This window comes from Petaurus breviceps, unplaced genomic scaffold (genome assembly GCF_028583685.1).
Source record: "Petaurus breviceps papuanus isolate PSGF00001 unplaced genomic scaffold, PetGlider_PUasm1.0 76, whole genome shotgun sequence".
In the NCBI taxonomy this organism is placed as follows: Eukaryota; Metazoa; Chordata; class Mammalia; order Diprotodontia; family Petauridae; genus Petaurus; species Petaurus breviceps.
In genome coordinates, this window is record NW_027186473.1 from 2294525 (window position 1) to 2321883 (window position 27359).

Sequence of the window (27359 nt, forward strand, 5' to 3'; positions counted from 1 at the left end):
TGTTGTCTCCAAAATGAGTGCTTTATGGTGCTTTCATTTTTCATTCACTGACACACCCAGTGACTTCTAATTCTCATCTTTTAAAAGAGAAAAATCTAATGTTAGCTCCCAAAGGCCAGCAACTATTTTTGTTTTTCTCTCTGAATCCCTTGCATCTAGCTATAGAGAAATTGATCAATAAAAACTTGTCGTGAATGCCAAAATTTTGTTTTGACACAGCAAATACTTCTCATCAAAGACTGAGAAAAATTAGCTCTGGTCATCTTCTGGAAGAAAATATTCAAGCTCTAAATTCAGGAGGCTTCTCTGCCCTTTAGCTTCTTCATTTCTTGATCTCTACACATATTTCCCACCAACTCTATCCTTCCTTGAGCAAACTTTCTTAACAAAATTGCCAACTGTTAGGCTATATATTCATTTGGTTTGTAGGATCTTGCTAAAGCCTTCAAAGTACTCTTCTACCTCTTCATCCTCTGGAATGCATGCTGTCATACTACCTGTATTTACCTTCCTGGCATTATATTGGTATAAGTTCATCACGAGCACTTCTAGGGGAGGTATCTAAGAAATTGCCGTTGGGAATCATAATGAAATAGCTCCTTTGTTCACTTTTTCAACTGTAATCTGAATACACTCCTTCCATTTAGCTATAGTTTCTCTGTGTTCTATTTTGATTTATTAAAAGAACAATAGTATGAAATGTAAGGGAAACACAAATGACAGGATGATATTAGCCATTGGTGGGTTACTTGACCCTCCCTTCCAAGGGAAACCTATATGTAGGGAAGAGACACAATTTTGAGCACCTCCTAGAATGGATGGAGTTGGGGAGCAAAACAATAAATTCAGATGTTTATGTCATTTGATTTTTTTCGGATTGTCCTTGTCTATTTCACTTTCCTATTTCCTACCCCTATTTTCAGGACAGAAAGGAAACCCAGAGTTCACTAAACAAGACACATTGGAAGGTAATGAGAAGAGGAAAAAAAACTGCTTTACTACTGAAAAACTGACAGTATTTTAATGTTAAGTAAAGAAGTTGATGAAGAGGGAGGAAACTACAGACAAAGTAAGATTTTTTACCTGCCTTACTCACATGCTATCACTAAGTTCTAAGTATTAAAATCAATACAAAGGGGAAGAAGTGGGTAGAAACATTTTCAGCCCACCAAGAGGAATGCTATGAAGACTGATGACTCCATATAAGCAAATCTATGTAAGCCACACTATCAGAGGGAAGAGCAAATACAGTGAAAACAATCAGTAATTCAAAACTCTTTGTGACTTTGGGATGGACCCAGAGACAGATCAGATTAATTCCCTGAGATTCTACAGGTAACTTATTAAGCAGATAAAATGCAGTTATGGATGATGAAGTGTTGCTTATGTTAATATAGTATTTCTGAATCTTCAATTTTGAAGTATAGAATATGCATATTTATTTACTTAATAGAAACAAAGGCTCTGATAGATTAGTATCCCTCCCAAGATTCCCAACATAGTAAGTCTGCTACAGAGATGCCTGCATAACCTATTGCATTCCTGGAGAACTCCATTCAGAAATGTCTGTATATTTACTTTTATGGGTGAAGTAAATGTACTACATTTCTATCAACAAAGACAAAAAAATTATGCCCTTAAAAAAAAACAGAGTAAAAGATCTTAGACCAAAGGATAAACCAATAATTTCAAATTAAAGAAATCTTATTCAAAGCATATATTTATGGAACAGTAACAAAACAATGGCATATTTTCTTAGTGTTTACAGCCTCACAAAAGTCTAGTTAATACAGAACAAATGGAATGCAAATAAGCATTCAACCATACGTCATATAGACACAAGCATTAAAAATCTTTTGAATTAAAAGAAGTGAAATTCATTTAACTCTCTTTAAGTTTCAAAAACATGAAAAGCTAAGCTTTTGCATACATTAAAACCCCTTTGAAGTCAAAAGAATAATAAGAACATTTAATGTATATGCAATTTTAAAATATATACATTACTTTAGGTCAAGAAAAATACAGCAAAATAAGATACTGCAGTAATTTTAACACATATTGACACAGAGTTATTTTTTTTTTAAGTAAAAAGGCATCTCTTAACATTCATATCCCTTCTACTTACCATACTGGAGGGCTTTTAGTGGAAACCAAAACAGAATAACTGAGTGGAAGAGGCCATTTAAACAATGAACCCAGAAAACCTAAGGGAAAACAAAAATCCATGAGAACCATTTGCGATAAACTAGCTCTATGAACTCTGACCTTTCTTTTTATCTGTGGGCTAGATTCACAAAATGTGTTTCTGTCAGGCCACCACTGTGAACTAATAGAACTGACAGACACTTTCTGCCTCTTAGCCCTTCATGGGTCATTTATTTATTTTTATGTTTCCAAAAGTGTTTATTCAGTTTCACTTTTAATTTTTTTCTCTTTTTTGAAAACCTTGAAAGAATACACCAAATTTAATACTTGTATGATAAAGAAAAATAAGATTTCAAATTAAAACAGACCAAATTCCTTATATGGGAATTATTCCCATATTTCCAAGAAAACCGTTTATACCTTTGGGATTCATTTAGTCTTCCCATGCAAGGTTAGAGGTAAGGTCTCCTATACCAAACATATAATGCTTGTATTTTAAAAATATATAAGTATAAAATTTTGAACTAAAAAAAATTGACCAGAAAGTTATACAATCTTATTCAAAAGACTTTCTAAATTTTTTCTTAACACCTGTCAAATGTTAAGTGGAATACTGTATGTCATAGATATTAACATTCATACAAGTCAAATAACCTACTTAAAGCAATTGCATTCTAAACACCATCACATAACTATCACTGGTGCTTTCTTTGGAACGGATGTGTGAAAGAAAGTTATAGAAAAACGATTTGGAACTCTTGTAGCCTTCTGAACGGTAATTAACTTTTCTCATTTAAAAGTGCTACTTGCAAATGTAACTTTTGTTGTATAAAATTGGCATGTATTAATAGTTTTAAGCTGTTCAAACAACAGAAATTAAGTTGCCTGCCTCCCAAAATTTTCCACTGTGATCTCAACATCCTTTGTTAGCTTACTCAACTATACTGGATTGTATGATCCAATTTACACTCCAATACATTACACATTTGAACTTGTGTTACTCATTAACCTTTGTCTCTTCTCCTTGCTATGTCATTACCACAAGTTTTATTTGACAGAAAGCACAGGTGGGTGCAAGAAAAATTAGTTCTACTTTTCCATTTTCCTGACCGATACTTATTGTCACATGCTAATCCTTTAACCTCTGTCATGACCTCATAACCTGTGACCCTTTTTACCATAACAAACGTATGCATCATCATTCAAGGCAACAATGCTCCCACACTCTGGACCCCCATCAACTGCTGTTTATACAACTATGTATTTTGTAGTCATTTGTCTCTGAATTTTCAAACACTTATGGGGAACTTAACCACAGAATTTTCACTGAAATTAATCGAAAATTTAATATCCTACAGAATAAAATGACACAAAAGTGGGTAGCAAAGTCTAAAACTAAAAAAAATATATTTGCTATTTAAAGAGATGTGTCAATAGTATAAATGAGTTTAGTTGACTTGTGATTTTTTGTTTACAAATAATAAAGTTATTTTTATTCTAAGAAAAGATAAAGATGACAATTTCCCCAAAAATGAGTCTCCTAAATTCCAACTATCTGCTATTAAATATTCTAGATCCTTTCCTAGTACTTAAAACCAAAAATAAATATATGAAATTAAGCCAACCCAGTTTTTACACTTCTCATAAAATATCATAATAGTTTTGCAAATATTTACATTAAGTAATATTGTGAAGCACATGAGAAAGGCACACTTAATTTCATTCCTTGTTTGAAAAACTAACTACTTACAACCAAATGTAGGGTGAGCTGGCATATTATTTATTTAGTCATCAACCTGATATATGGAATATCTACAAATAATCTGATTTTAGCTTCTCTTTACTGTATGAAGTCAATTCCTGATTTTTCCAGTGCAAAAAATTAAAATATGGAAATATTCCTAATATTTATATGTTATCACCAAAAGAAAGTCACAGTTTTGTTTCTGAAGCAAGTAATTATGGAAATGTGGAAAAAATACAATAATATGTAGTTGGAAATAAAAGAAATCCATGATGTATTTATATGTTGTTTTAAAATGTGCTGCATCTTATGTATAACTTATATCAAACTGCTTTCCTTCTCAATGACAGGAGAGGAGAGAGGGAAGGAAGAAATTTGGAGCTCAAAATAAAAAAAATGTTAAATTTTTTTTACACATAATTGGAAAAAATTAAATATTTGGAAAAATAAAAAAATGTGCTGCATCTGATCCTTATCGAGTGGCATGTAAACCATTATTCCTTTTCACTTTAGTCCATAGCACTTTTTGTTGTGTGATATTGGAAACATCATGCCATCGTTTTTTGGAGAGCTCCATGAATTAGACAACACTGAAAAGAATCACATGATTGGTGAAAAGAGAGGCCCCATTTGTATTAGCAGATCTCACTAATCACTAGGATCATTCTAAAATACATACATCCACGAATATCTATAAAATCAAAGGATGAATTAAAACTACACTAAATTACATATGAAATAACTTTGTATCAATTCATCTAATTCAGTGTGTTTGTAATTATAATAATGAAAAAACTCCTAAATATTAAAATTTCAATAGGGCATGATCTGTTTTTATAGTATGTCTTCTATTCCCATCTGTATGGAACCTACAGATATATGCAGGGAGAACCAACATTGATGAAGGGAATGGTGAATATAAAATACTAGCGAAGAGAACAAGGAAGAAAATCATAAAGCCTATAATTCTGGCAGATAAGAACGGTATCTAGGAGAGAACTAGACAAACAACCAGCACTCAAGAATTTTGTTATTTGAATAGACAGTAAAAACCTGTGCTTCTTATATGACATACGATATAAACTCCAAAATGTGATCACAGATTGTAGTATTTCACACATGCCAATTTAATAGGGAGACAGCATGGCATAGTGGATAAAGAGATAGTCCTGAAGCCAGGAAGAGCTCAGTTTGGCCTGGACACTGGCTGTGGGACTCTGGGTGAGTCACTTAATCTCCCAGTGTTCTAGGCAACACTCTGTGGCTATAAGTTGAAGGGAAGGTGATGAATGACCTACAGTAGCAGACTTCTTTTCCTCATATGGGAGCTGCTTATATCAATGACATCTTAGGTCTAGTTCCTGTCCCCTATCTAATTTAACATCTGCTTTTGTGGCTTGGCAAAGTTGAATGTCATTACCTCTTTGTTATTCCCCAAAGTCAAATATTTAAAGTCATAAATATAACCTGAAATTTAAATTAAAACAATATAAGTTTGTATAACCCAAAATTAATGAAGAATGATATAAAGCTCCGTCCCCTACAAAGTTAATGACAGCCCTCATTGTCCTTTGCTTCACTTTTCCACAGAGGTCAGTAATCCATTTCCACACAATGTTCCAAGTACATGAGACCAGAAGGCCAAGAGGACAATCACTTCTGACTACCCAAGACAGCTTCATTACCAGCTAGTAAAAACCAAACACGGTTTGGTAGCAGTTGCACTTTAAAAAAACCAAAAAGCTTGCCAATAGGGTATCTTACAGAAATACACCCCCACACATATATGTTTATATATACATATATATGTTTATATTTATGTTGGTGTACTATATGTGTGTATATGACCTGTGATCATCATGAAAGGCAACTTAGTATTATTTATGACTCTAAGACTAATCTCATTCTTTGAAGGCATATATCAAACTGGAATCTTAAAAATTATATGAATCGTGAAACAAATTGTACCATAAGTCCCAACTGAATTTCCTCCCTACCTTAGTGTTGAAATCCAATGCATTCTGAGAAGTTTTGTATAATTCTGGATACTTCAGCATATTCTCTTTTCGACAAGATCTCTCAAATATTCCAAGAGTGAGTGGAGGCATTGCTGTAAACATCTAAGCCAGACAAAATATAAGTTTTTAAAATTTTAAGTGTAAGATATCATCAGCCAAATGGAGAAATACATATCACAAGGTGATAGCAATCGTAAGCAGCCTACATATATCAAGCTTACCACATTGTAAAGGCCTATACACCAGCGTTCAAAGAGAATTTGTCCAGAAAAGCCATTTACAAAGGCAAACCAGATCTGAAAAAGACAAAACATAAAAATATAAATTTGGCAGTTTCTTAGATACTTTACAAAGGCCACTGAGATTATATTTAAAATTTTATAGCTCTTCTCAACTAGATTTTAAAATAGGATTTCTATTTTCACTTTATCTTTCTGCTTAAATGGGAAAATTTAATGACCTTGTTATTTAGGTCAACATTTACCAAAACTAAATAGTTCTGCTGACTATCTTGAGTACAGATATGTGGGAAATAATTTTGTACTTAACCTCAAATTGACTTAAAAAAATAAATCTAAATAAAATAAAATCTTTGTTCTAAAAGGCAATCTAAAATTTAAACATATGTAGAACTGCATATGAACATATATATATATATATATATATTCATAAGAGTTTTTGAGGTACTTATGGTATCTTGTGTCAATTCAATTTAATGATGTGGCCCATACTTCTTGTAGTGATGAAATTAGATACTTCACAAAACTTTTACACTTTAACACAAACTTTTAGAAAGTTATAAATTAGAACACAGAATTAAAATACAAGTTCTTGACTTTTTTTTAAGTACAATTTCATACTTTGGTAAGAAAAGTTCATCTTTATTATTACTAAGGTATAGTGCTCTCCTAGCTACATTAATATTTGCAATTATCTTCAAACTTGGATCACTGACTTTGGGATGCCAATATCTAAAGCGAAAAAAAATTTTTTTCCTTCAAAATATTCAAGTCAAATGAAAAAAAAATTACATAGTAAGAAGGAAGAAGTTAATTTTTTTTTTAAAGAGGAAGGAATTAAATAGTGGTTTATGTTGGTAAACACTTTCTTACAACAGTGAAAACAGAGTAGGAATAAAATTTAAAATCAACTTTATCTGAAACAGAGGTTGGTTCTGCAATAAGATTACATCAAAACCAAAACCTGTTAAAAGAAAGCTGGCCTGACATTCTGGTCAAGTGAATTTTAGAATCAGTGTTGCAGAGAGTTTGCTACACTTCACGTTTCATTTAACCTCATTATGGAAGCATGAATTGCTACAAATTCACCATTTATCAATATGTGCCCAGGCTGGCCCCCAGATGAAGAGCTCCTGTGCACAAGCTGGTCTTCCTCCTTTTTATCATGTAAGGGAATGAGTGAACATGTATAAAAACAAATGTCGCCCTCGTGAGATGGAAAAGACAACAAAGTAGCAAGCGCACATTCAAAATAAGTCTAAATTATGTTGGAACTGTGACATAAATGGACAAAAAAAAGCATGTACTTTCAAGAAGCTGAGATCGTAACTGTGCGTGTCATTTATTTGTCTAAAAACTCTGAACAGTGTGCCCATAATGGGAGTGGGAGAATTTGCCCATGCAAACTTGAAATATATGGGCATCTCCATTTGAGCTAAGATTATTCCTCAGGGTTATGCTTTAAAAAAACATTTTTTTTTGCATAAGTATACGCAAATTGATGAGACAGACTTTAATGCTGTCTATTGTGTTGCACGTTTGGCCTTTTGGAAATGTGGATTATGTAAATACATATTTGTGATACCCACTGTGACAGTAATGGTCCCCCTTCAAAGCCACTACAGCCTATTGTATTAATACATACTAAGAAGCTCTTTCAGAGTTCTTAGAGTATCATGGAAATATATACAAGGACTTTAAAACAACAAACTTTCAATTATAGTCTCAATCTTTGCATACCAAATTCACTAAATGGACATAATTTAAACTTGAGGTTTTTTGTTATAAGTACATATGATATCTTTAATATTGCATGAGAAATATGCAGTAATCATTTTTTGGGGGGGAAGGAGAAAGAAAACATTGGACATACGAATAGCAGCTTCTTGTTTATACAAAAATCAGTATGGATCAGAAAGGTTGTATAAACAGAAAATGAGAAAAAACCTCAACAAAACAGAGTTATGCATAAATCAATATTGTTACTTTAATAATTTTAAACTTCTAAATAAGTTTCAACTTTCAAATAAAACTAACACATCTAAGATCACACTACATTTTAATTACAATTTAAAATGCATCATCTAGTGCCTTGTGGTAGAAGTGTTGAGATACTTAAACTGGCAGTACCAACACATTCGTACCTTTATTATTTTACCTACTAAAAGTTACTGTGAAATGAATTCACTTCCTTCTAAAAATGCCTTTTAGTATTTTAAACCAGCATCATTTTAGAGTTCAGTAAATAAAAATATAAAGGGACATGTAGATAAAAATTTCCATGCAACACCATTGTTATTACTTATCTCTAAATTAGAAAGACAGCTTGCATCTGTAAAAAAATTCTTTTTCTATGATGTAAGGAATATTTCAGCCCTGCAAAATCATCTTTTTGTTATTTTTAATCTTGTGAATATTATGATATTCAGGGTTTTGTTAGGATCATAAAATTAAGAGAGTTTAAGGAATAACCTAATACTAAGTAAAAGAATGCCTAAATTCCCATAAAAACATTAAAGTTTTGTCTTGAACTGAACCAAATCCAAGGGATGCAGAATGAGAACATGACTACTCTGCAGCATTCAATTATTATTTACAGCAAACACTCTCCCCAAAGAGGGCCAGTAACTTGGATGAACATATGAGTGCTGGTATGTAGTCATAATTTGCAACTACTTTATACTGAGACTCATATGAAAATGAGACCAGTATATGTGATTGCAATTTAAAGAAGCAAAACAGATCATGATAACAAACTACCTGTCTGTCCATATCCTTTTCTCCAATATCCCCTCCTGCCAAAATAAGGAGGAAGATGGAAAGGAGGTAAGAAAAGATAGTTATAAAAGCAATTTTGTAAGTTATCCATACTGCTCGAGACAATTTCTTTATTAGCAAAGAAACTTCAGACCTTCCTCTCTGTATTATTTTCTAAATTCCAAGGCACAGCAGAGGCGTGGCAGCAAAAAGCCCCACAGACATGTTCCTGATGTAGCATTTCTGCATATTAAACAGCAGCTTACAAATAGTCAATGAGTTCTCTGCTCCCACGCCTGATCAGCACAAAAAACTGAAAGGAAAGATTCAAGACTGGCAGTTGTCCTCACTAGGGACATTCAATGATGTATTTTCTGTCTATTCATTCACAGTATTGACATGAGCCATTAACATCTGCAGAACTTGTTTTAGCTGGCAAAAGTTGGGTATCTGGGAATTGATTTAAAAGGTCAACTTGTTTCCAAGATAGCTGAATTACATTTCTTTAAAATACATTTCCATGAAGTTCTAAAAGAAAAATACCTTAAAATGAGATTTCCCTAAGGTTTATAACCTGTTTCCTTTTTACAGTGTAAAGAATTTGATAAGTATTAAAGTATTAAATCTCTCATGATGAACTTTCAAATTCAAAGCCAAGTAAAATCGAAGACTAACCAATTCTGAATTACATACCCTCTGGAGTATACAACAGGCCATTCAAACCTAGTTATCATTAATTTAGGTTAAAAGATATTTCGTTTTCCCTCCATTAGTCCCCAAATTGGAGTCATTTAATTGTTTAATGTCAAATAATCTAGACTAATATAAAAGATCCAGCCTTGATTCTCATGCTTCATTTTGTAAATTATATTTTTGTAAACTGATTTATTGTTGGCAGTAGTTGTACTCCACACATTTTTAACCCATGACCTCTACCAGGAGTTTTATAAGAGAAATCCATTAGGAGACATTCTTTTAAAACTTTGGGGTGAGGGAAAGAGAAAAATTAGGAAAACAGGGAACCTAGAGTCTGTTTTAAAGCATTAAATTATATATTAGTTGAATCCATTCCAATCTCCTCCTCCTCCTACATGACTTTGACCTCAGCCCAGTGCCCATGAACAGCAACTATCTGGTATATATACATGTATGATGAAGTAACTAGATGGGCTGTATGCTTGCAAGATAAAACTTGGGCAAAATTAGATACAAACCAAAATTTTCATAAAATGCTGGCACTTTCAATGCTCCTAAGTTGATGTTATGAAAGCCCATCTCTAATAACAAAATTCTTACATGCCTATGAAACTCAGAACATCATGATCTCAGAAGAATAAAAAAAAGTAAGTGACCCAGAAGACAATGGAAAGCTGCACAGTGCTATAAATATAAATATAACTTGTAGCAGGGTCCCAACAATAAACTGCATATAAGGACTGACACAGAAATCTTCATTAAGAACATGTATGATTAGCAAAGGAAGCAAAGTACTTATACAGAGAGTTAGGTACAGCATGTGAAACAGGTCTGAGGGCTATATATCGTTCTGCTTGAAATATTAAAAGAATCAGGGGATGAATGGTCACTAGATTGTTGGGTGGACCTTTGAAGAAGGTCCATGGATAAGAATCTCAAAAGGGTGAGAAGACACGGAGGGGTTGTAATCTATGAGTGGAGGGAATGTTCAGACTGACGGAATAATGAAACCTATCTAAACAACAAAAAGCTGAATGTAATGCATGTCTAAAAACTACTTGCTTATCTATTCAACAACTGATTTACTGTTGTGTGTTATGAAGGTGTTCAAGAAAGCTTAATTATGTTGCTTTCCAAATAAAGGCCAATACATAGTAGGGAAGAACAGTGAATAAGTTTATAAATTACCTTAAATGTCTGTTTAAAACAATCTAATTATTTGGTTTGTTTATTCCACATGTTTGCTTTTACTGACCATTAAATAAGTGGTACTGTGTTTTTTAGGGATGTCAGAGTTTTACTGGTTTTACATTTTACAGCAAGTAGTGAAGTTCACTTGACATTTGCATACAGTTCACTTCTGATAAATGCATAGGATCTTAGGATAATGGGACCACAGACTTAAAAGTTGGAATGGGCCCTAGAGGCTTTCGAGTTCCATGTTGTAAATGAAGAAAGTGAGACTGGCAGAGGTTAGTTAGATGACTTGCTTAGGGTGTTAAGTTAGTGTCTAAGGCAGGATTTTAACCCATCTCTCCTTAACTCCTAATAGAACAAACGCTCCTCGACTGCTGCTGCCATAGTTTAAACCAATGAATTCATAGCTTATTCTAAATGAAGTAAAAACAGTTGGATAATTCATATACCTGGCCATTGGTCATCTCTATTGGAACATCATTTGGCATATTTTGTATAAAGTATCAAATTGTATTTTCATTTTTTATTTGGTTAGACAGCCCCTTTTTCATCTTTCCCTCTGCAGTGTAGAAACACAGTCTATCTAATTCTCTCATGCACAGATTTTGGACTCGGCAACATAAATGGCTCTAGGAAAGCCCTTAGCTGATTTATGAGGAGGTGGGAGAATCTGATACAATACTTCCTTGATGGTAGTGGAAGATGGAGTATTTACCCCGAGTTGTGGAGGGCTTGTGGACATGTCATGCAGAGCTGGAGAGTGAGAACTGGGCAGAATATTTACATATTATTTGTTCAGATATCACCATATCTACATAGGATGTCTTCTGTTGATAATAAAAATTCAATTTTTATTTCTAACAAATGGAAATATTTATATATTACCTACTATGTGTCAAATACTGCAGTGAGTGTTTTAGAAAGAATATCTCATTTGATCGTCACAAGAACCCTGAAAAATTTTTATACTTGTCAGAGTCACATTAGATTTTAACTATTTTTTTTTGTTCAGTTAGGGATATGATAAATGATTTAATTTTTAAAAATAGAATTGAGACAGTAATACATTTGGTTTTAATACTTTGCAAAATTTGGATGAGGATTTTCCTAATAAAAAGTCACAAGAATGAAGGACCATGAATTTAGCACCAAAGATATTTTTTGAGGTCATCTAGTCCATTCCCCTTATTTTCAGATGAGGAAACTAGGCCCTGATGAGGTACAATGATTTGCCTAAGGTCATACAAGTAATAGATTTGAGAGTTAGGTTTTGTACTAATATTGTCTGGCTCCATGCCCACTCCACTGCTCTTTAAACTGTGCCAGTCTGCTTTCCAGTCTTAACAGTTATTAGGTTCTTACCTCAATAATATAGAGCACTATATTCTTATAGAAGCAGTAGAGGATACATTTGGACACTCGGTTGTAGTTCCAGGCTCCATGGACCATCAATAAGTTCTTCAGATATTTGAACTGAAATAACAATATGAAAATTATTAATAGGTCCTAGCCCTATAACTGAACTTATTTAATAAGGGTCACTCTTTGTGGCAATAATATCTTACCTGTGCAATGGAGTAATCAGAAGAATTAGCTGCTTGCAGTCCTTCGTTACCACTTATGCCAACACCAACATGTGCTGTCTGTATCATGCTAACATCATTTGCTCCATCCCCAATTGCCAGTGTTATGACTTTAACTTGTTTTTTAACCATCTCTACAACTTCAGATTTTTGAAGAGGTGATACCCTTAAATTGAAAGTAAAAATTAACTCAGACTTTTGAAAAAAAAAAAAAAGACATTCTGATACCAATCATCTGCTCTAAACAAGGATGTATTAGATCTAAATGGATGATTACATGAAGACTCCCTAGGGGCAATGCCTTGGGTCCTACACTTTATAATAATTTGACCTTTCTTTTGGTGAAAAAAAAATTTTTAATGGAAAATTCCAAGTTTTGAAACTCATCCCATTTATAAGTGAGCTGCTACTATGTAGGTCCAAGTTTAGAACTGTGGTCCTTTGGCTGGCTCAGTTTCAAAGTTCCAAAACAGATAGAATTATATCTATATGAACTTGTAGATGGAGTAACAATGCCAAAACTTCAATTCTGGTTCAGAATTCACCTTAACTTCTAAATACTGTAGGTGGCTTCACATTTCTGAGTCTAATAACAAAGGTTAGAAAAACTGCAGAATGCAATCAAAGAATGCATTACAAATCCTAACTATGGACACAAATAAAATAAAATATTCCTGAATCTCTATAACCTGGTCTAAGGTGATCTATAATAAGTATAGAAGAACTCACTCAATATTTCACTTTAATTAAAGGTAAGGAATCATCTGATTCTTTGATTGATCCTTAAATACAACAAAGGACTTAGAAAATTCTATGTAACCAAAAAACCAGGAGCCCATTTACAGCACAGCTATTTATTCCCACTATCTCCCAAAGCTTCTGATTGACAAATTTTGTAAAAAAAAAAAAGTTCAAAATCTTTGCTAGAAACTTGTGTTGAAGGCAGAAGAATTCAATGTTGTTATGAAACATCATTCCATTTTAACTTTGGTCCTGATCTGAAATTAAATCATTCATCAATTCTTATAAAATGTATTAAGGTTATTTCAGCATAGAAATAACACCCAAGACAATCCTAAGAGGGTTCATAGAAAGTGCAGGAGCTTACTTAATTTTGAAATGACAAGCCCATTTTATATTAAGCGATTTCATAGGATAGAAAAATGGGAGAAGAAATGGCTAATTGACTCACAAAAAAAGTTAGATGATGATAAAATGTTACATAACAGTCAACACAATACAAAGTATTGGGAAAAACAAAAGACAGAAAATCATTCAGGAGTTAACAGAGTATAATTATTTTTTGAATGAAAAAAATTCCCATTTGATTACATGTTGTCTATTACATTCAGAAATGAAGCTGTTTTTGATACTTGATATAGACATAACTGAAAAAAGGAAACAGCTTTTCTGACACGGTGAGTAAAATAATTGGTCCTGAGTTTGTAACTAGCCATACCCGCAGAGTGGTAAGGTTATTGCTTTGTGGCTGTCTCAGGATCTCTAGGTATGGATATCACCTCTATTAAAAACAATGTCAAGTCACTAGGTATGCTAAGTTGGACTGGTAACTGGTACTAATTCCAAGCTTCCATAACTATGTCAAAGTATTTTAATTAGTGCTTCTGTTTCCATCCTTTCAAAGGGAGGACACATATAAGGGGTGTGGAAAACCTAAATGATGATGATCTTCCTACTTTGCTCCTCATTCTTCAATAATCTTTGTATCATGCTGACATCCATTCTCTACAGAGATGCTCGGATAGGGACCTAAAGTATCAAGCATCTTTAGATGGTGGCAGATTAGCTGCACTCTAATATGTATTCCATTTTATTGTCATTTAATATTGAATACAGTTCATGGGTAACATGAAATTTCAAGAAGATAGATATGAATATTTTATGGCAAGTTTTTGCTTCACTAGTAGGTTGAACTAAGGTGCTTGATAAAGAAATCATGAGTGACTTCTGGATCACCATCACTATTTTGAATTTTAAAATCTGGTGTGTATGTGTGTGTGTGTGTGTGTGTGTGTGTGTGTGTGTCTGTGTGTGGTCCAAACACAACATAGACATGAATAGAATAAGGGAAAAAGTGAGATCCTGAGCACATAATGAACTGACCATATTTTCCCACCATATTATTTTCCCCAACATATTTTCCATTCCTTTATTTAATCTGCTTCATTTCTATAACATGATAACTATAAATAAGAAAGCCCAGTGAATGAGGTCAAGTATTTTGTAGAGACCAGATATCCTTTTATTCAAGCTGGGAGGAACTTTAATGGCATCTAATCTTCTCATATACTTCAATAATCTTTGATGATTATTGATGATGAGGAAACAGAACCAGAGAGAAAAACTGAATTGCTCAAGGTCACATGGGAAGGAAGTGGTAGAGTCAACTCTGAAACCCAGGTTCTCTAAGTCCAAATCAAGTTGTCACCACCACATTGCACCGCTTTGGCTGACATCAAATGTGACTACAAAGAAGTGATCTAAAAAGCAAAGACAACTATCATGGATCAGCATGAGCATTTTAAATTCCCTATCAAGTTTTCTTTCTATTGGGGTGTTAGAATATATTCAAATTATAACATATTCCATCTTGGTGAGGAGCTAAAAGACTATGAAACTATTTCCATAAGCTGCAATGGCACATTGAGGAAAATGTGATGAACGACTATTAACAATTTTAAGAAATATCCAACCCCAAATGGGCTGATTTCTATCTTCTACCATAATGACTGGGTGTTATCTAAAAGGAAGAAAGGAAGGAAAGATTTATCAAGCACCTACTTTGTGCCAGTCACTGTGCTAAGTGCTTTAAACATATCTCATTTGATCCTCACAACAATCCCATAATTATCTCCATTTTACAGTTGAGGAAACTGAGACAAATAGTAGTTGAATGACTTGCTCAGTGTCACATAGCTATTAAGTACCTGAGACCAGATGAGAACTTGGGTCTTCCTGATCCCAGGCCCAATGCTCTATCCAGCTGTGTAGCCTAGCTTCCTTTAGGTGGTATTTACTGTCTTTGGTCAAGACTGTTAGATCATCAGTACTGCTGGGTCTCAGGTTGGCTCCTAGATTAGCAATCAGCTATACTGGTCCATGAATTCAGTTTCTAACTACAGCAGAAGTGAATGGTCTTGGTAGATCAATTTTTGCTAATCCAACACAGAAGACTAATTTATGAACAACCCACTCCCCATCAGCATTAGATATACTGCAAAAAAGTGTCACATAGCTGCTGCTGGGTAGGGGTTAGCAGGTATAAATCTGGGGAAAGAACTGAGATTAGATGGCTTGCTTGGCATGCAAAAAACTAAAATGCTCTCAAAATCTGGTTCTCCTTAGATTAGGAAATACCTACAAACTGATATATGTATTGAGTATAAAACTGCGTTGGGCACTTTTGTGAGATATGGAAAGAACAAACACTTGGCCTCAAGAAGTTTAGAGTCTAGCTACAACTAACAGACAAAGCAATTAGAGAACTGTTTGCAGTTTGGTAACAGGGCTTCAGAGAAGACAGGCCAAGCATTTTTTGTTGAAGACTGAATATTAAAAGGAAATTTCAGAGAGGGAGGCAAAACTTTCTAATATTTCAATGCATAATTAAGTGCATGCTTAGAAGCAGGGCAGTGTATGACATTTGATGAATACTATCAAATACAGAGATAACAAAATAAAATATGATTATGAAATAGGATAAAAGTATAGGGGAGGTAAAAAAAGAACTGTCACAAGTGTGTAGAGAGAAGATCACTTCTGTGGAGGGGCATCCGGAAAGGGTTAAAGGAAGAGGTAGTCTTTGAGCTGAATAGAGTGGGGCATATTTGATTTTTATTAAAAAATTATCTTACTTTCATTGATGCCTTTGATTTTTAAATCACATTCATTTGTGAAAAAATACTCCCCCCCCTCCCCCTACTCTGTGATCTATCCTTTGGAACTAAGATTTAAAAAGAGGGGAAAAAAGTTTAGCAATATTCTTTCCCCAAAGTACCCCACTCACTTCTGTTAAGAGGGAGATAGATATATTTTATTAATTTTTTTTCCAAGGGCTAGGATTGGTCATTATAATTACATATCATTCAATTTCATGTTTGTGTTCTTTATACTTATATCGTGCTCATATTTTTTTAGTTCTGTTCCATCATTCTATATTAGTTCATATAATTCTTTTTATGCTCCTCTTAATTCTTCATATTTATCAATTCTTAGAATACAGTAATATCCTACAATATGAATTACAATCTGTTTGGTCATTCCCCAATTCACGGATTGCCACTGACCTAGTCCAGTTCTTTGCCCTCACAAAAGGGGCTACTATGAATATCATGGTGTACCCAAACTCCTCATCCCCTTTTTTTATCCCCCTGACTTCCTTGGAAGTATACGCATTGAAGTCAGGCCTCAGGAACACAAAGTAATATTATGTTAGCCTAAATCCAGATGGCTTCACAGAATTTCAATGGCCTAATTCACAGCTTTGCCAACAACAGTATATTAGTGAGCCTTTCTTTCTGCAGTAGAATGGGAGAGATTTGATACTCAATGATAGGGAGCTTAGATTTCAGGACAACACAGATAGAAGGCATAAAATTAGGAAGGACTAAGACAGATTTGGAGAATAACTAGCCCAGTTTAGCTCGAGTGGGTAGTGCTTGATGATTCTTATAAGATGAGTTATATTTAGATAACTCTGACTACTGATCTATCTGATTACCTTTAAATCTCTACTAAAATCCCATCTTCTACAGGAAGCCTTTTCAAACTCCTCTTAATTCCAGTGCTTTCCCTCTTGTGATTATTTCTTATTTATTCTGTATATAGCTTGCTTTGTAAGTTGTCTCCTCCATTAGATAATAACCCCTTGAGGGCAGTGACTGGTTGGACTTTATTTTTTTATCCCTTTTTCTATCCTCGGCACTTAGCAGAGTACCTGGAACATAGTAGGAACTTGGAGAAATGTTTACTGAATTGAATTTATTCTAATTTGGTTGCCAAATCTCTTCGTTTCTGTCATTCTGTCTTATTTCTTGGTTATCTCATTTTTCTTCTAATTCTACTTATTGCTAAAGATTTCAGACTTACATGTCCATTTGCTCAGCTTCTGATTATATGTAGATACAGGGGTAGCTAGGTGGTCCAGCGGAAAGAGGGGCAGGCCTGGAGTCAGGAAGACTCATCTTCCTGAGTTAAAATCTGGCCTCAGACACTTACTAGCTATGTGACCCTGGACAAGTCACTTAACCCTTTTGGCCTCAGTTTCCACATCTATAAAATGAGCTGGAGAAGGAAATGGCAACCCACTCCAGCAGTCTCAGCTGAGAAAACACCCAATAGGTTCATGACGAGTTGGACATGGTTGAAAGAAGTGAACAATTTGTAGAATCTATATTTGATTGCATGCCACCATGGGGTGGGGGGGAGGAGTGCAGAGGGGAGATGAGGAGAAAATGTGAAACTCAAGGGGCTGTGGAACTGAACGCTGTAAACCAAAAGTAAATAAATAAATTAAAAAAAAAAAAGAAATGAACAACAACATATGCAGGTATGGTGTTTATACTCTCGCAACTAAGACTTCCCTTGATATTTCTAGTTCCATTCTTTTTTCTCTTTCAAGATGTGTCTACCTCTTCAAGCCCTTTCATTAGTAAGCATTCACTCTAATTTCCTTAGCTTCAGAATTCTTCCCAACTCTTGTTCTGATCATAATGTGTCTCCCTCCCTCCTTTCGAGATGGATGCCTGCTCCTGGGACGCTGTCCCATAGTATGTATCTTGGAGCAGCTTCATTACATTTCAAGTCCCCGTTTTAAGCTCCTCCAAATTTTCATCTCCCAAACAAAATTAATCAAGAGGAAAGAAACAAAAAACAAAACCCTTAAATTTGATCTTTTAACATATATTCATTCCTGACCAAATGTAGGCTTCCAAACCATCATAAAATCTGTGTATGTGTTTTCCAGGAAAGGTCTATGTTCATGCTCTGTGTAAGAATGTAAATGATTCATAATTCTGAGCCACCATCTCTGTTCCTTTTTCTTCATTGGGAATACCATTAAGAGCCTCTGTGGGTACGACTTCTCATTCAGCTTGCACTTTTAAAGTCCATTTTCTTTCCCCATGGTTCCACAAACAGAGGGTGGTCTTTTGCAATACAACTTGAAAGTACAAAAAGGGCAATATGTTTTTCAGATATTATTTTGGCTGTAGTTCCTGCACATGTTATTCATTATTTTTCTTATTTTCTGGGCAGCAACTCTCACTGCTCTTCGAGTACTACATAGAAGCACCGGAAACATACCATTTCACTGGTAGAAAAAAAGTTATGCAGGGTCAACCACCTAATACCATTTTGCACAAGGTGGTTTTAATGGGATCAGTTAAAATGAATCACTTTTATTGTATGGAATATTTTTGAAAAAATCCACAATAAATGGCATCATGTAAAAATAAAAATAAAGTCCTTATAGAGGAATAGTTAGAAGGGCTTTGTTTAAAGGGCAGCCAAAATAGAGACAAGAAGAGCATTTAAAGAATTCTGTTTGGGAAGCAGTATCATATGATTTCAAAAACATCAGTTCAACAGTATGATGTGTCCAGGGTGACTTTACAAAGTGTGAGATGGATTATTTGGCATACTTTAAATGTTCTTACTGATAAAAGGTGATCATTAAATGTACAGTAAGGTTTTTGTTTTTGAAAGATGAAGACCTTGAGATTTCCACAAGAAGACTTAAGGGGACCTGACTTTACTTTATTATCCTCAGGTATGAAAATGTAAGAGTGAGAACCACCCTGGTTGTTCAGAGATCAGGAGATTTAGTGTGGGGTCATTGTATTTTCTCTTTTGATAAACTTCCTTAGATTTCCCCTTGTGACTATCAGAATATTCCTCAGTGAGTTATATTTGGCTGACTACATGAGGAAATTTGCAAAATGAGAGGAAGAGATTCTTAATGTAACAACTAGATTTTTTTAAAAACCCAACTTAAGAGAGATTTTTCAAATTACCCTTGATTTTAAATACAAGGTAGGGGCAATTTTAATCGATATCTGAATTTATGATGAAATCTAAAAGCCCCTAAAATAAATTCCGAATTATTGTAAATGAAAAATCTTTCTTAATGTGAGTTGCTCCAAGTGCCACAATTACATATTACTGAAAGTCTCAATGATTATAATTGGATTATAAGAATAAAAAGGAAAAATAGAATCTCCTACCTCCCAAAGATGGCTTTACATAATCTAAACAAGTAAAATCCATTCAAATATTGATTAATAAGATTGTAGTTACATGGTTAGATTAATCAGTGCCTTTCTTAATATTCTCCAAAGCTAGACCTGTTAATGCAATATGTTATCACAACTATTTAATATCCTTTACAATACACAAATTGAGTGTACAGATGTGATAGATTGTTATTTCTTCAGAAAACTTTATTATTGGAAAAAATCCCTATATAAAATGTGCTCAAGATACAAAAGTGATGCTTAATTTCAAATATCTTTTCCTAGTTAATAGAAGACCTTCTAGACAAAATGAGCTATGTCAACTAATTGGAATGTTATAGTTCAAAACATTAATTTGGAGTTAGTGGGAATATCTAGTCCAACTCCTTCATTTTACAGATGAAAAACTTGAGGTCCAGAAATGGTTATGTGACTTACCCAAGGTCACAAAAATACTAAGCAGCCAGAATCAGGATGCAAACTCAGGACTTCCATCTGCCAAAGTTTCCATTATGTTATTTTGCTTCTTTCCACTGTACTAGCATGACTTGCCCTCTTTCTGTTATAATGGACAGAAAGTTGCTTTTAAATAAGACCTGTTTTTAAATTGTGGATTTTTGCATTGGTAGGAATGCTCCTTGGTAAATATGCCTTGTAAGAGGAAAAACATTAATATGGCAAGGTGGTGGTGGTAGTATGTGTGTATATCAGTGTGTGGTGTGAAAGGTGTACATGAAGGATATAAGTATGTAGTAGCATCTGAGCCTGATAAAATTATCAGAAAGCTCTAAAGAGGGCTTAAGAACCTATAAGTTCACTAGTGACAGCAGAAGTAGGTCCAAATGAGGTATAATTCATTCTTAGTTCAATGGAAAGGGGGACCAAGAGCTAAAAAGGACATAAGGTATTGGTCCCACAATTTCAAAGAGGCTATTCCCCCACTGGGACCTGGCATTGATCTTTGATCACTGATTGTGCTTTAAGTGGCTTGTGGTTCTATCCATTTCACAGTAGAGTAAGACGCCATAAAATTTTAGTGCTAGAAGGGAAACTTACTGTCATCTAGTCTTTTAAAGGTGAAGAAATAAAGGCTTGGAAATGAAGACATCTAGCCAATGTCACACAGATTATTGTACTTTTTTTTAAAAAAAACTACAAGTTTCTAAAAGTTAGGAGCTTTGTGTCTTCAATTTGCTTTGTTCATAGTGAATGTGAACACAGCAAATATTGTTTCAGGATATTGATGAATATAGCTGTTTATGAATGGAGAATGAATGAATTAACAAATATTGATTGAATACGGTAAAGAGTCCAGAAGAGAGTAACATGGAAGAGAAAAGGAGAAGGGGAAAAGAACAAGCATGTATTAAGTACCTTCTATGTGCCAAGCACTGTGCCAAATGTTTTACAAATATTTCATTTGATCCTTACAACAGCTTGTGAAGTGGGTGCTAATTATTATTATCCCCATTTTATAGTTGAGGAAACAAAGGCAGAAAGAGGTTAAGTGACATGTCTAGGATTCCAAAGCTAGGAACAGTCTGAGGCTGGATTTTGATTCATGTTTTCCTAATTCCAGGATCAGAACTCCATCTACTGTGTCACTTAGCTGCCTAGGATACCAAGACAGTAAACAAGGTTGTGAAGAATCTTTAGATCATACCATGTAAGGATCAGTTGAAGGAAGTGACATCTCAACTTAGGGTAAAAATTCTGATTTTCAAAAAGCAAAAAATGTGATAGTGACAACTTTAGGCTGGTGACCTTGATGGTGAATCACAGCATCTTTCTAGATAGATTTGAAGGGGTGATGTGTGAATGTTTAGAAATGGGTTAATGGTAATATTAAGAATCAGTATAAGCCTACTAAAAACAAGCTTAAACTACTTATTTTTGATAGACTCATAGACTGGAGAATTCTGTAGGTAGAGACAGCATTTATTAAATGCTTACTATGCATCTGGTACTGTCTTAAGTGCTGGAAATACAAATACAAGGGGGAAAAAAGATATTATGTGCGAGCATTTTACAAAGCCTTGCATGATATCCTTGAAGGCAAGACTGAGAAAATAAGTGGTATAGTTATTAACTGGATTCACATCTGGCTGAAAAAAATATTTTAAAAATATAGATTAATAACTGATGCAAACTTGATGGACAGTTCCTTGTAGTGTATTAAAATGCTTCATACTTGGTTCTGTCCCTGACAATATTTTTTGTCATGATCAAGGATCATATGAGGAATATATCTCATAATACCATTTATTGATGACATAAAGCTGAGAGGTGTTATTAATGCTCCTGGATGCCATAATCAGCTTCAAAATAAACTCAAAAGGCTGGAATACTAGAAAATAGATGCTATTTAATATAATAAATGTTAATTCTAAACTTAGGCTCAAAAATACTAATAAATTCAGAATGACAAGGAAAGGTAGTTTAACATCAGTTTGTAATTAAAACCTGTGGGTTTTTAATTCACTGTAAATTTGATATATGTCAACAGTATGACTGTGGCTACAAATTAAATTCAACATGTATTATTCACATATGATACACAAGTGTTTCCTTCCCTCTCCCCTCAAAAAAACCTAATGTAAATTTAGTGCATTAATAGGGTGTAGAACAAAGGTTTTAATAATTTAATTGTACTTGAACCACATTAAAGTATTGTGTTGAGTTCAGGGTGCCACATTTCAGGCAGGTTTTAGACAAACTATACTATATCCAAAAGAAGATAAGAATGGTGAATTCTTAAAGTAATGTCATATGACAAAAGAATGAAGGAATTCAGGATTACTGTAATATTTATGAAGGATGGTCATATAGAAAAGGGAATAAATAACCTATTTGGACAGAATGAAGAACAATGGGTGGAAGTTATTTAAAGGTAATTATATTTTGAACTTGGTCAAAATTTTTCGCCAATATATTTGAATTCAATCAAATGTGATATTGACCTCCATGTAACTGGAAGGGTTTAAGCAGTTATTTATCCACCATCTATCAAGGACATTGTCATGGGGTATCTCTCTCTCTCTCTATCACATATTCTTCACTGGGTAGGAGGTAAGAGCAGATAATTTCTGAAGTTTCTTCCAATATTAAAATTTTATGAAAGGGAAAAAAAATCCTGCCAAGAACAGGGAAAAGGAATGACCAAACAAATTAGAACAGAAACAGTATTAGTAGAATATCGTATTAAAACAATGGAAAAAGAGTCAAAACACTTCAGTTCAAATTCCTGCTCACTAATTACTTCCTATGTAACTATGAGCAATTCATATTAATAATCTGAGCTTGAGATTCTTCAAATGCAAATTTAGGTGGGGTTGGATAAGATGATGTCTGATTGTGTGTCATAGAAGCTAAAAGAGGAGAAATTTTCAGAAGTGTGATGAAAAGAAATACCTTGCGTATTTTTATAATGCTCTATGGTTTAAAAAATATTTTCCTATACATCGCTGATTGACAGAAAATAACATAGTAAAGGGTGCCCAAAAGAATGACAAATCAGTAAAGGTCACTAGATCCATAAGTTAAGAGGTGGTTTATGAAGTGTTGTTTCAGGAGTGTGGTGGGAAGGAAACCACTGGTGCATTAATGTATAAGTGTCAATATATTAGTCTTTTGAGGGAACATAAGCATTAACCTATCACTTTTCTTGTAAAAGAGTTTACTGCAAAGGATTGTTGCATGCTTTCTTTTGGTATAGACACAAAAATGCATACCAATCTCGAAAAATATGCAACAAGGTAAAGTGACCGATCATATTGAAATTGAACTTAGAAATTGCTTGAGCATAGAGGGATATTTGGAAGATATAGTTAATTTCCTCTATCAAAGTCCTATTCTGGCAAATTGTTTTGGAAGGGAGGTTACTTTGAGTTCCTAAAATTTATGCTAATATTGAAAGCTCTAGCAGATCCTACAAAGCTGGAGAGGCTTTAGAATACTGGCCCAGTGAAGGACTGAATGTTTGCTGTTCAAGACAATGTCTAGTACTACTAGTACTATTACTGACAAAAAAATTGCTAATACTTATAATCATGCTTTATGGTTTTACAAGGCATTTTTGCGTACATTATCTCAACTGGTTTTCACAATATTCCTGTTAGGAAAGAATCAACACTATTAAAGTAATAACAAATGAGGAAACTGAGGCTCAAAAAAATTAATATATTTACCAAGGGTCACATTGCTAATAAGTGTTTGATGTGGGAAACCCAGGTCTTTATGATTCCAAGTTTTCTATCCACTATGCTATTAGAAGTTCATTACCAGAAGGTTAGCCATGAAGCACTGACATTTTTTGGCCATAGCAACTCTTTAAGATATCTTTTAAGGCATGGGAGTATGGTGATCTTCATTAGCAGGGTAAGTATCTAGAGAACAGAAACACAAAACTTTGAAGGGTCCTGTTTATTATTCCTTTCAGAACCCTTCAGCCCCCCTAAGAACCTAACAGTTCTGATCTATTCTCCAATGAGCCACCAAAATGATTTCCCCAAAACGCAGTTTCTACCACGTCTCACTTCTAGGATGAAATACCAAATGCTTTGTTTGGTATTCAAACCATCCATAACCTAGCCCCCTCCTACCTTGCCAGCCTTCTTATACCTTACACTCTGCCGTGCAGTCTTTGATCTGGTGACACTGGCCTTCTGGTTGTTTCATAAACAAGACATGCAATCTCTGGGCTCTGGGTATTTTCTCTGGCTGTTTCCCATGCCTAGAATGTTTTTCCTCCTTAATTCTGTCACCTAATCTCTCTGGCTTCCTTTAAGTACCAACTAAAATTAAAATCCCATCTTTTACTGGAAAACTTTTCCCAACCCCTCTTGACTTTAGTAAATTCCCTCTCTTAATTATTTCCTATTTATCCTGTATATAGATTACTTTGTATATATTTTTTGCATATTGTCTCCCCTATTAGATTGTAAGCTCCCTGAGGGCAGTGACTGTCTTTTGACTCTCTTTGTATGTTCAGCACTTAGCACTGGCACACAGTTGGTATGCTTAGTTATTGATTTATATGTAATAATAATAATAACATTAATATAGCACTTACTATGGGCCAGGCCCTAAGGAAGACAATGGAAAAAGCAAGTCTCATATACATTATACCAAAATATTCATAGCAGTCCATTTTGTAGCACAAAGGGCTTGAAACAAAATAGATGTCCATCAACTAGGAAATAGCTAAACAAGTATGATCCATGTAATGAAATATTATTGTGCTATAAAAGATGAAGACTATGAAGAACAGAGAAAAGTATGGGGAAAAGTATCAACTGATGTAACGTGAAAAAAGTACAACCAGGAAAACAATATACACAATGACTACAACAATGTAATGGGGAAAAAAGGAGCTGAATGCTGTGAAATGGTAATGACCAAGCCTGACCCCAAAGAAAAGATGTAAAAATATGCCTCTCTCCTTTGGAGAAGCAAGGGACTATGCACACAGAATGAACACTAACATAATGTCAGACTTGTTTGATGTGTTACTTTTGTTGAGCTGCTTTCTTTTTTTCATTTGTTATAAATGGATATTTATATATCTTTGTTATAAAAGGATAGGCCTCTGAGATGGTGACTGAGGAGGGATGTTTTGGGAAATATGTAATACAAAAACAAAAATACCAATAAAATTTATTTTAAAAACATATTAAACATCTGCAATGTGCAAGACCTGGAGATATACAGATGAAAAAATGATACACTCTTTATCTGCAAGGAGCTTAATTAATCTCTTCTCCCTCAATGTGGATGACTCTGCTAAATACTTTACTGAAAAAAAAGGGGGAGGTTATTCATATGAGCACTCTTCTTCCAACCACTTCAGCATTCCCGGTGGAATATCCAAATGAAGATTACAAGTTGGCAATTGAAAATGTGGGATGGGCACTCAACAGAGATGGGGCTGCTAACTTGTGTGTTTATGGAAGTCATATGCACAGAAGTGATAATTGAAACCATGATTGTGGTGGAGATCGTTAAGGGAGGGAGGGAATGTGTATATGTGTACACACACACATTTTCTCTCTGTTTTTTGTCTCTTTACATACATATGTGTGTCTGTGTGTACATAATGTGGACCAAGAACACAATTCTCTAGGATATTCATACTTAGGTTAGAAGGAAATTGGGAGGAAATAGACAAAACACTAGGAGAAAGTAACAAAGAGGAATGAGTTGGAAGGAGGAAAATAAGAAAATGAATGGATCAATGTTCTGGAAGGAAGGAGATCAAGCACAAAAAGGTCATGGTGTGGAGGGAGGCCATCACATCCTCATTGTTGGAGAGAAGAGAGGACAGGTAAGCACTAGAGATTCCGAGGTATGGAAAAAGGAAGGTTAAAGGAGTTCACTATGAATGGCTTCAATCTTCTAGGTAAAGTAGGAAGAAATTTCAACTTCTAAAAAATAAAAGAAGAAGAGAGGTAGAGTCATAGGCCCAAGGAAAAAGGTTTGGAAAGTTACTGCAAAATACATTATCAAAACTGAATGAAATACTTGCTACATAATAGTGACAGTCCACTAAGGCTAGACAGAATGATTTTGTAGCATATAGCATGGTTTCTATTTTGTAGCATATAGCATGGTGTCTTGACTTTCTCCAACAATACTTGGTAGCTAGGGAGTTGTTCACCCTTCATTTTTGAAGAGGACCAGTGCCCTCACAGAGAGTGATCTTGACTTGGGTATGAATTGGATTTAAGTAAGGCAGAGTTGTACAAATTTGTCAGCTTCACTAACTTTTCCAGAGTCATTGAAGTCCAGTGGCAAGACAAAAATCAAGATGACTGGCAATGGCTTGGGATGCAGTGGACAACCTGGGTGTCTTCTATGTCTGAATCAGCTCAAAGAGCCCCACAGCACCTGCTTCAGCTACTTCCATGGTCGTTGGAATAAACTGTTTTCATGCACCCATTCTGCTGGAGGAAATATTCATATGTTTGGGGTAGACCTCCCCCTAACTCACTGATGGGTCTGAAGTGTTCGTTATCCTCAACCTGCTTTAACCTGTCTACTGAGACAGTTTTACCCGGGTGTGATCATTGTACGTGCTACAGCTTCTTGGAGCCACAGGTGAGAATGGGATAGGGAGTAGGAAGTGAAAATGGATTGTGGGGATGATCCAGGGTGGGAATTGGCAGAGTTAGGTCAAGATAATAACAGGAGAGTGATTCAAGAATGGTGGACAGAACCCTACTGAAATGTTAATATACTGTGTCAACACTGTGCAAGAGGGGAAATCAAGTCATAATAGGATTAACAGATTGGAAGAATTAGTTAGAATTAAGAAAGAGGAGATCAAGTTGAGGATAATGAGTAGTTCAGAAAAAAATGAGACAGTGGGGAGTACAGGACGTAATCATATTTAACTCATGCCAAGAATAACACCCAAAGAACTCCTTTATAATGCTGGATATTGGGGATGGGACTAACACCTTCATATTATAGGCTTGCTGTATTCTATCAAAATCACACAGCTGGTTGTGCTGGTGTTGGATAGGATTTAACTTCTAATGTTGACATTTGTATAAAAATAACAATGGAAACGATGAAAAAAAAAACCCTACCTTTTATATGTAGATAGTTTATAACAAGTAATCTTAATGGATATTAGGCTGTAAGGTAGCCATAGAATTTCTCAATGGAGTTGGAATAGCAAATGAGTCCAATGGAGCAGGAACAGCTGACTACTATATTGAAGCAAA

General features: G+C 34.5%; 1 protein-coding gene across 4 annotated transcripts in view; it reads right to left on the bottom strand.

The window, feature by feature from the left end:
* Positions 1 to 27359, bottom strand: part of ATP8A1 (ATPase phospholipid transporting 8A1) — a 285893-nt gene that overhangs the window by 57623 nt on the left and 200911 nt on the right. For all 4 annotated transcript variants that reach the window (XM_069105159.1, XM_069105161.1, XM_069105160.1 and 1 more), the window contains 5 exons: positions 12362 to 12545; positions 12159 to 12269; positions 6129 to 6203; positions 5887 to 6009; positions 2126 to 2204 (listed from right to left, as the gene is read on the bottom strand). In XM_069105159.1, coding sequence (XP_068961260.1) covers positions 2126 to 2204; positions 5887 to 6009; positions 6129 to 6203; positions 12159 to 12269; positions 12362 to 12545 — 572 coding nt within the window. The remainder of the gene's footprint in view (positions 1 to 2125; positions 2205 to 5886; positions 6010 to 6128; positions 6204 to 12158; positions 12270 to 12361; positions 12546 to 27359) is intronic.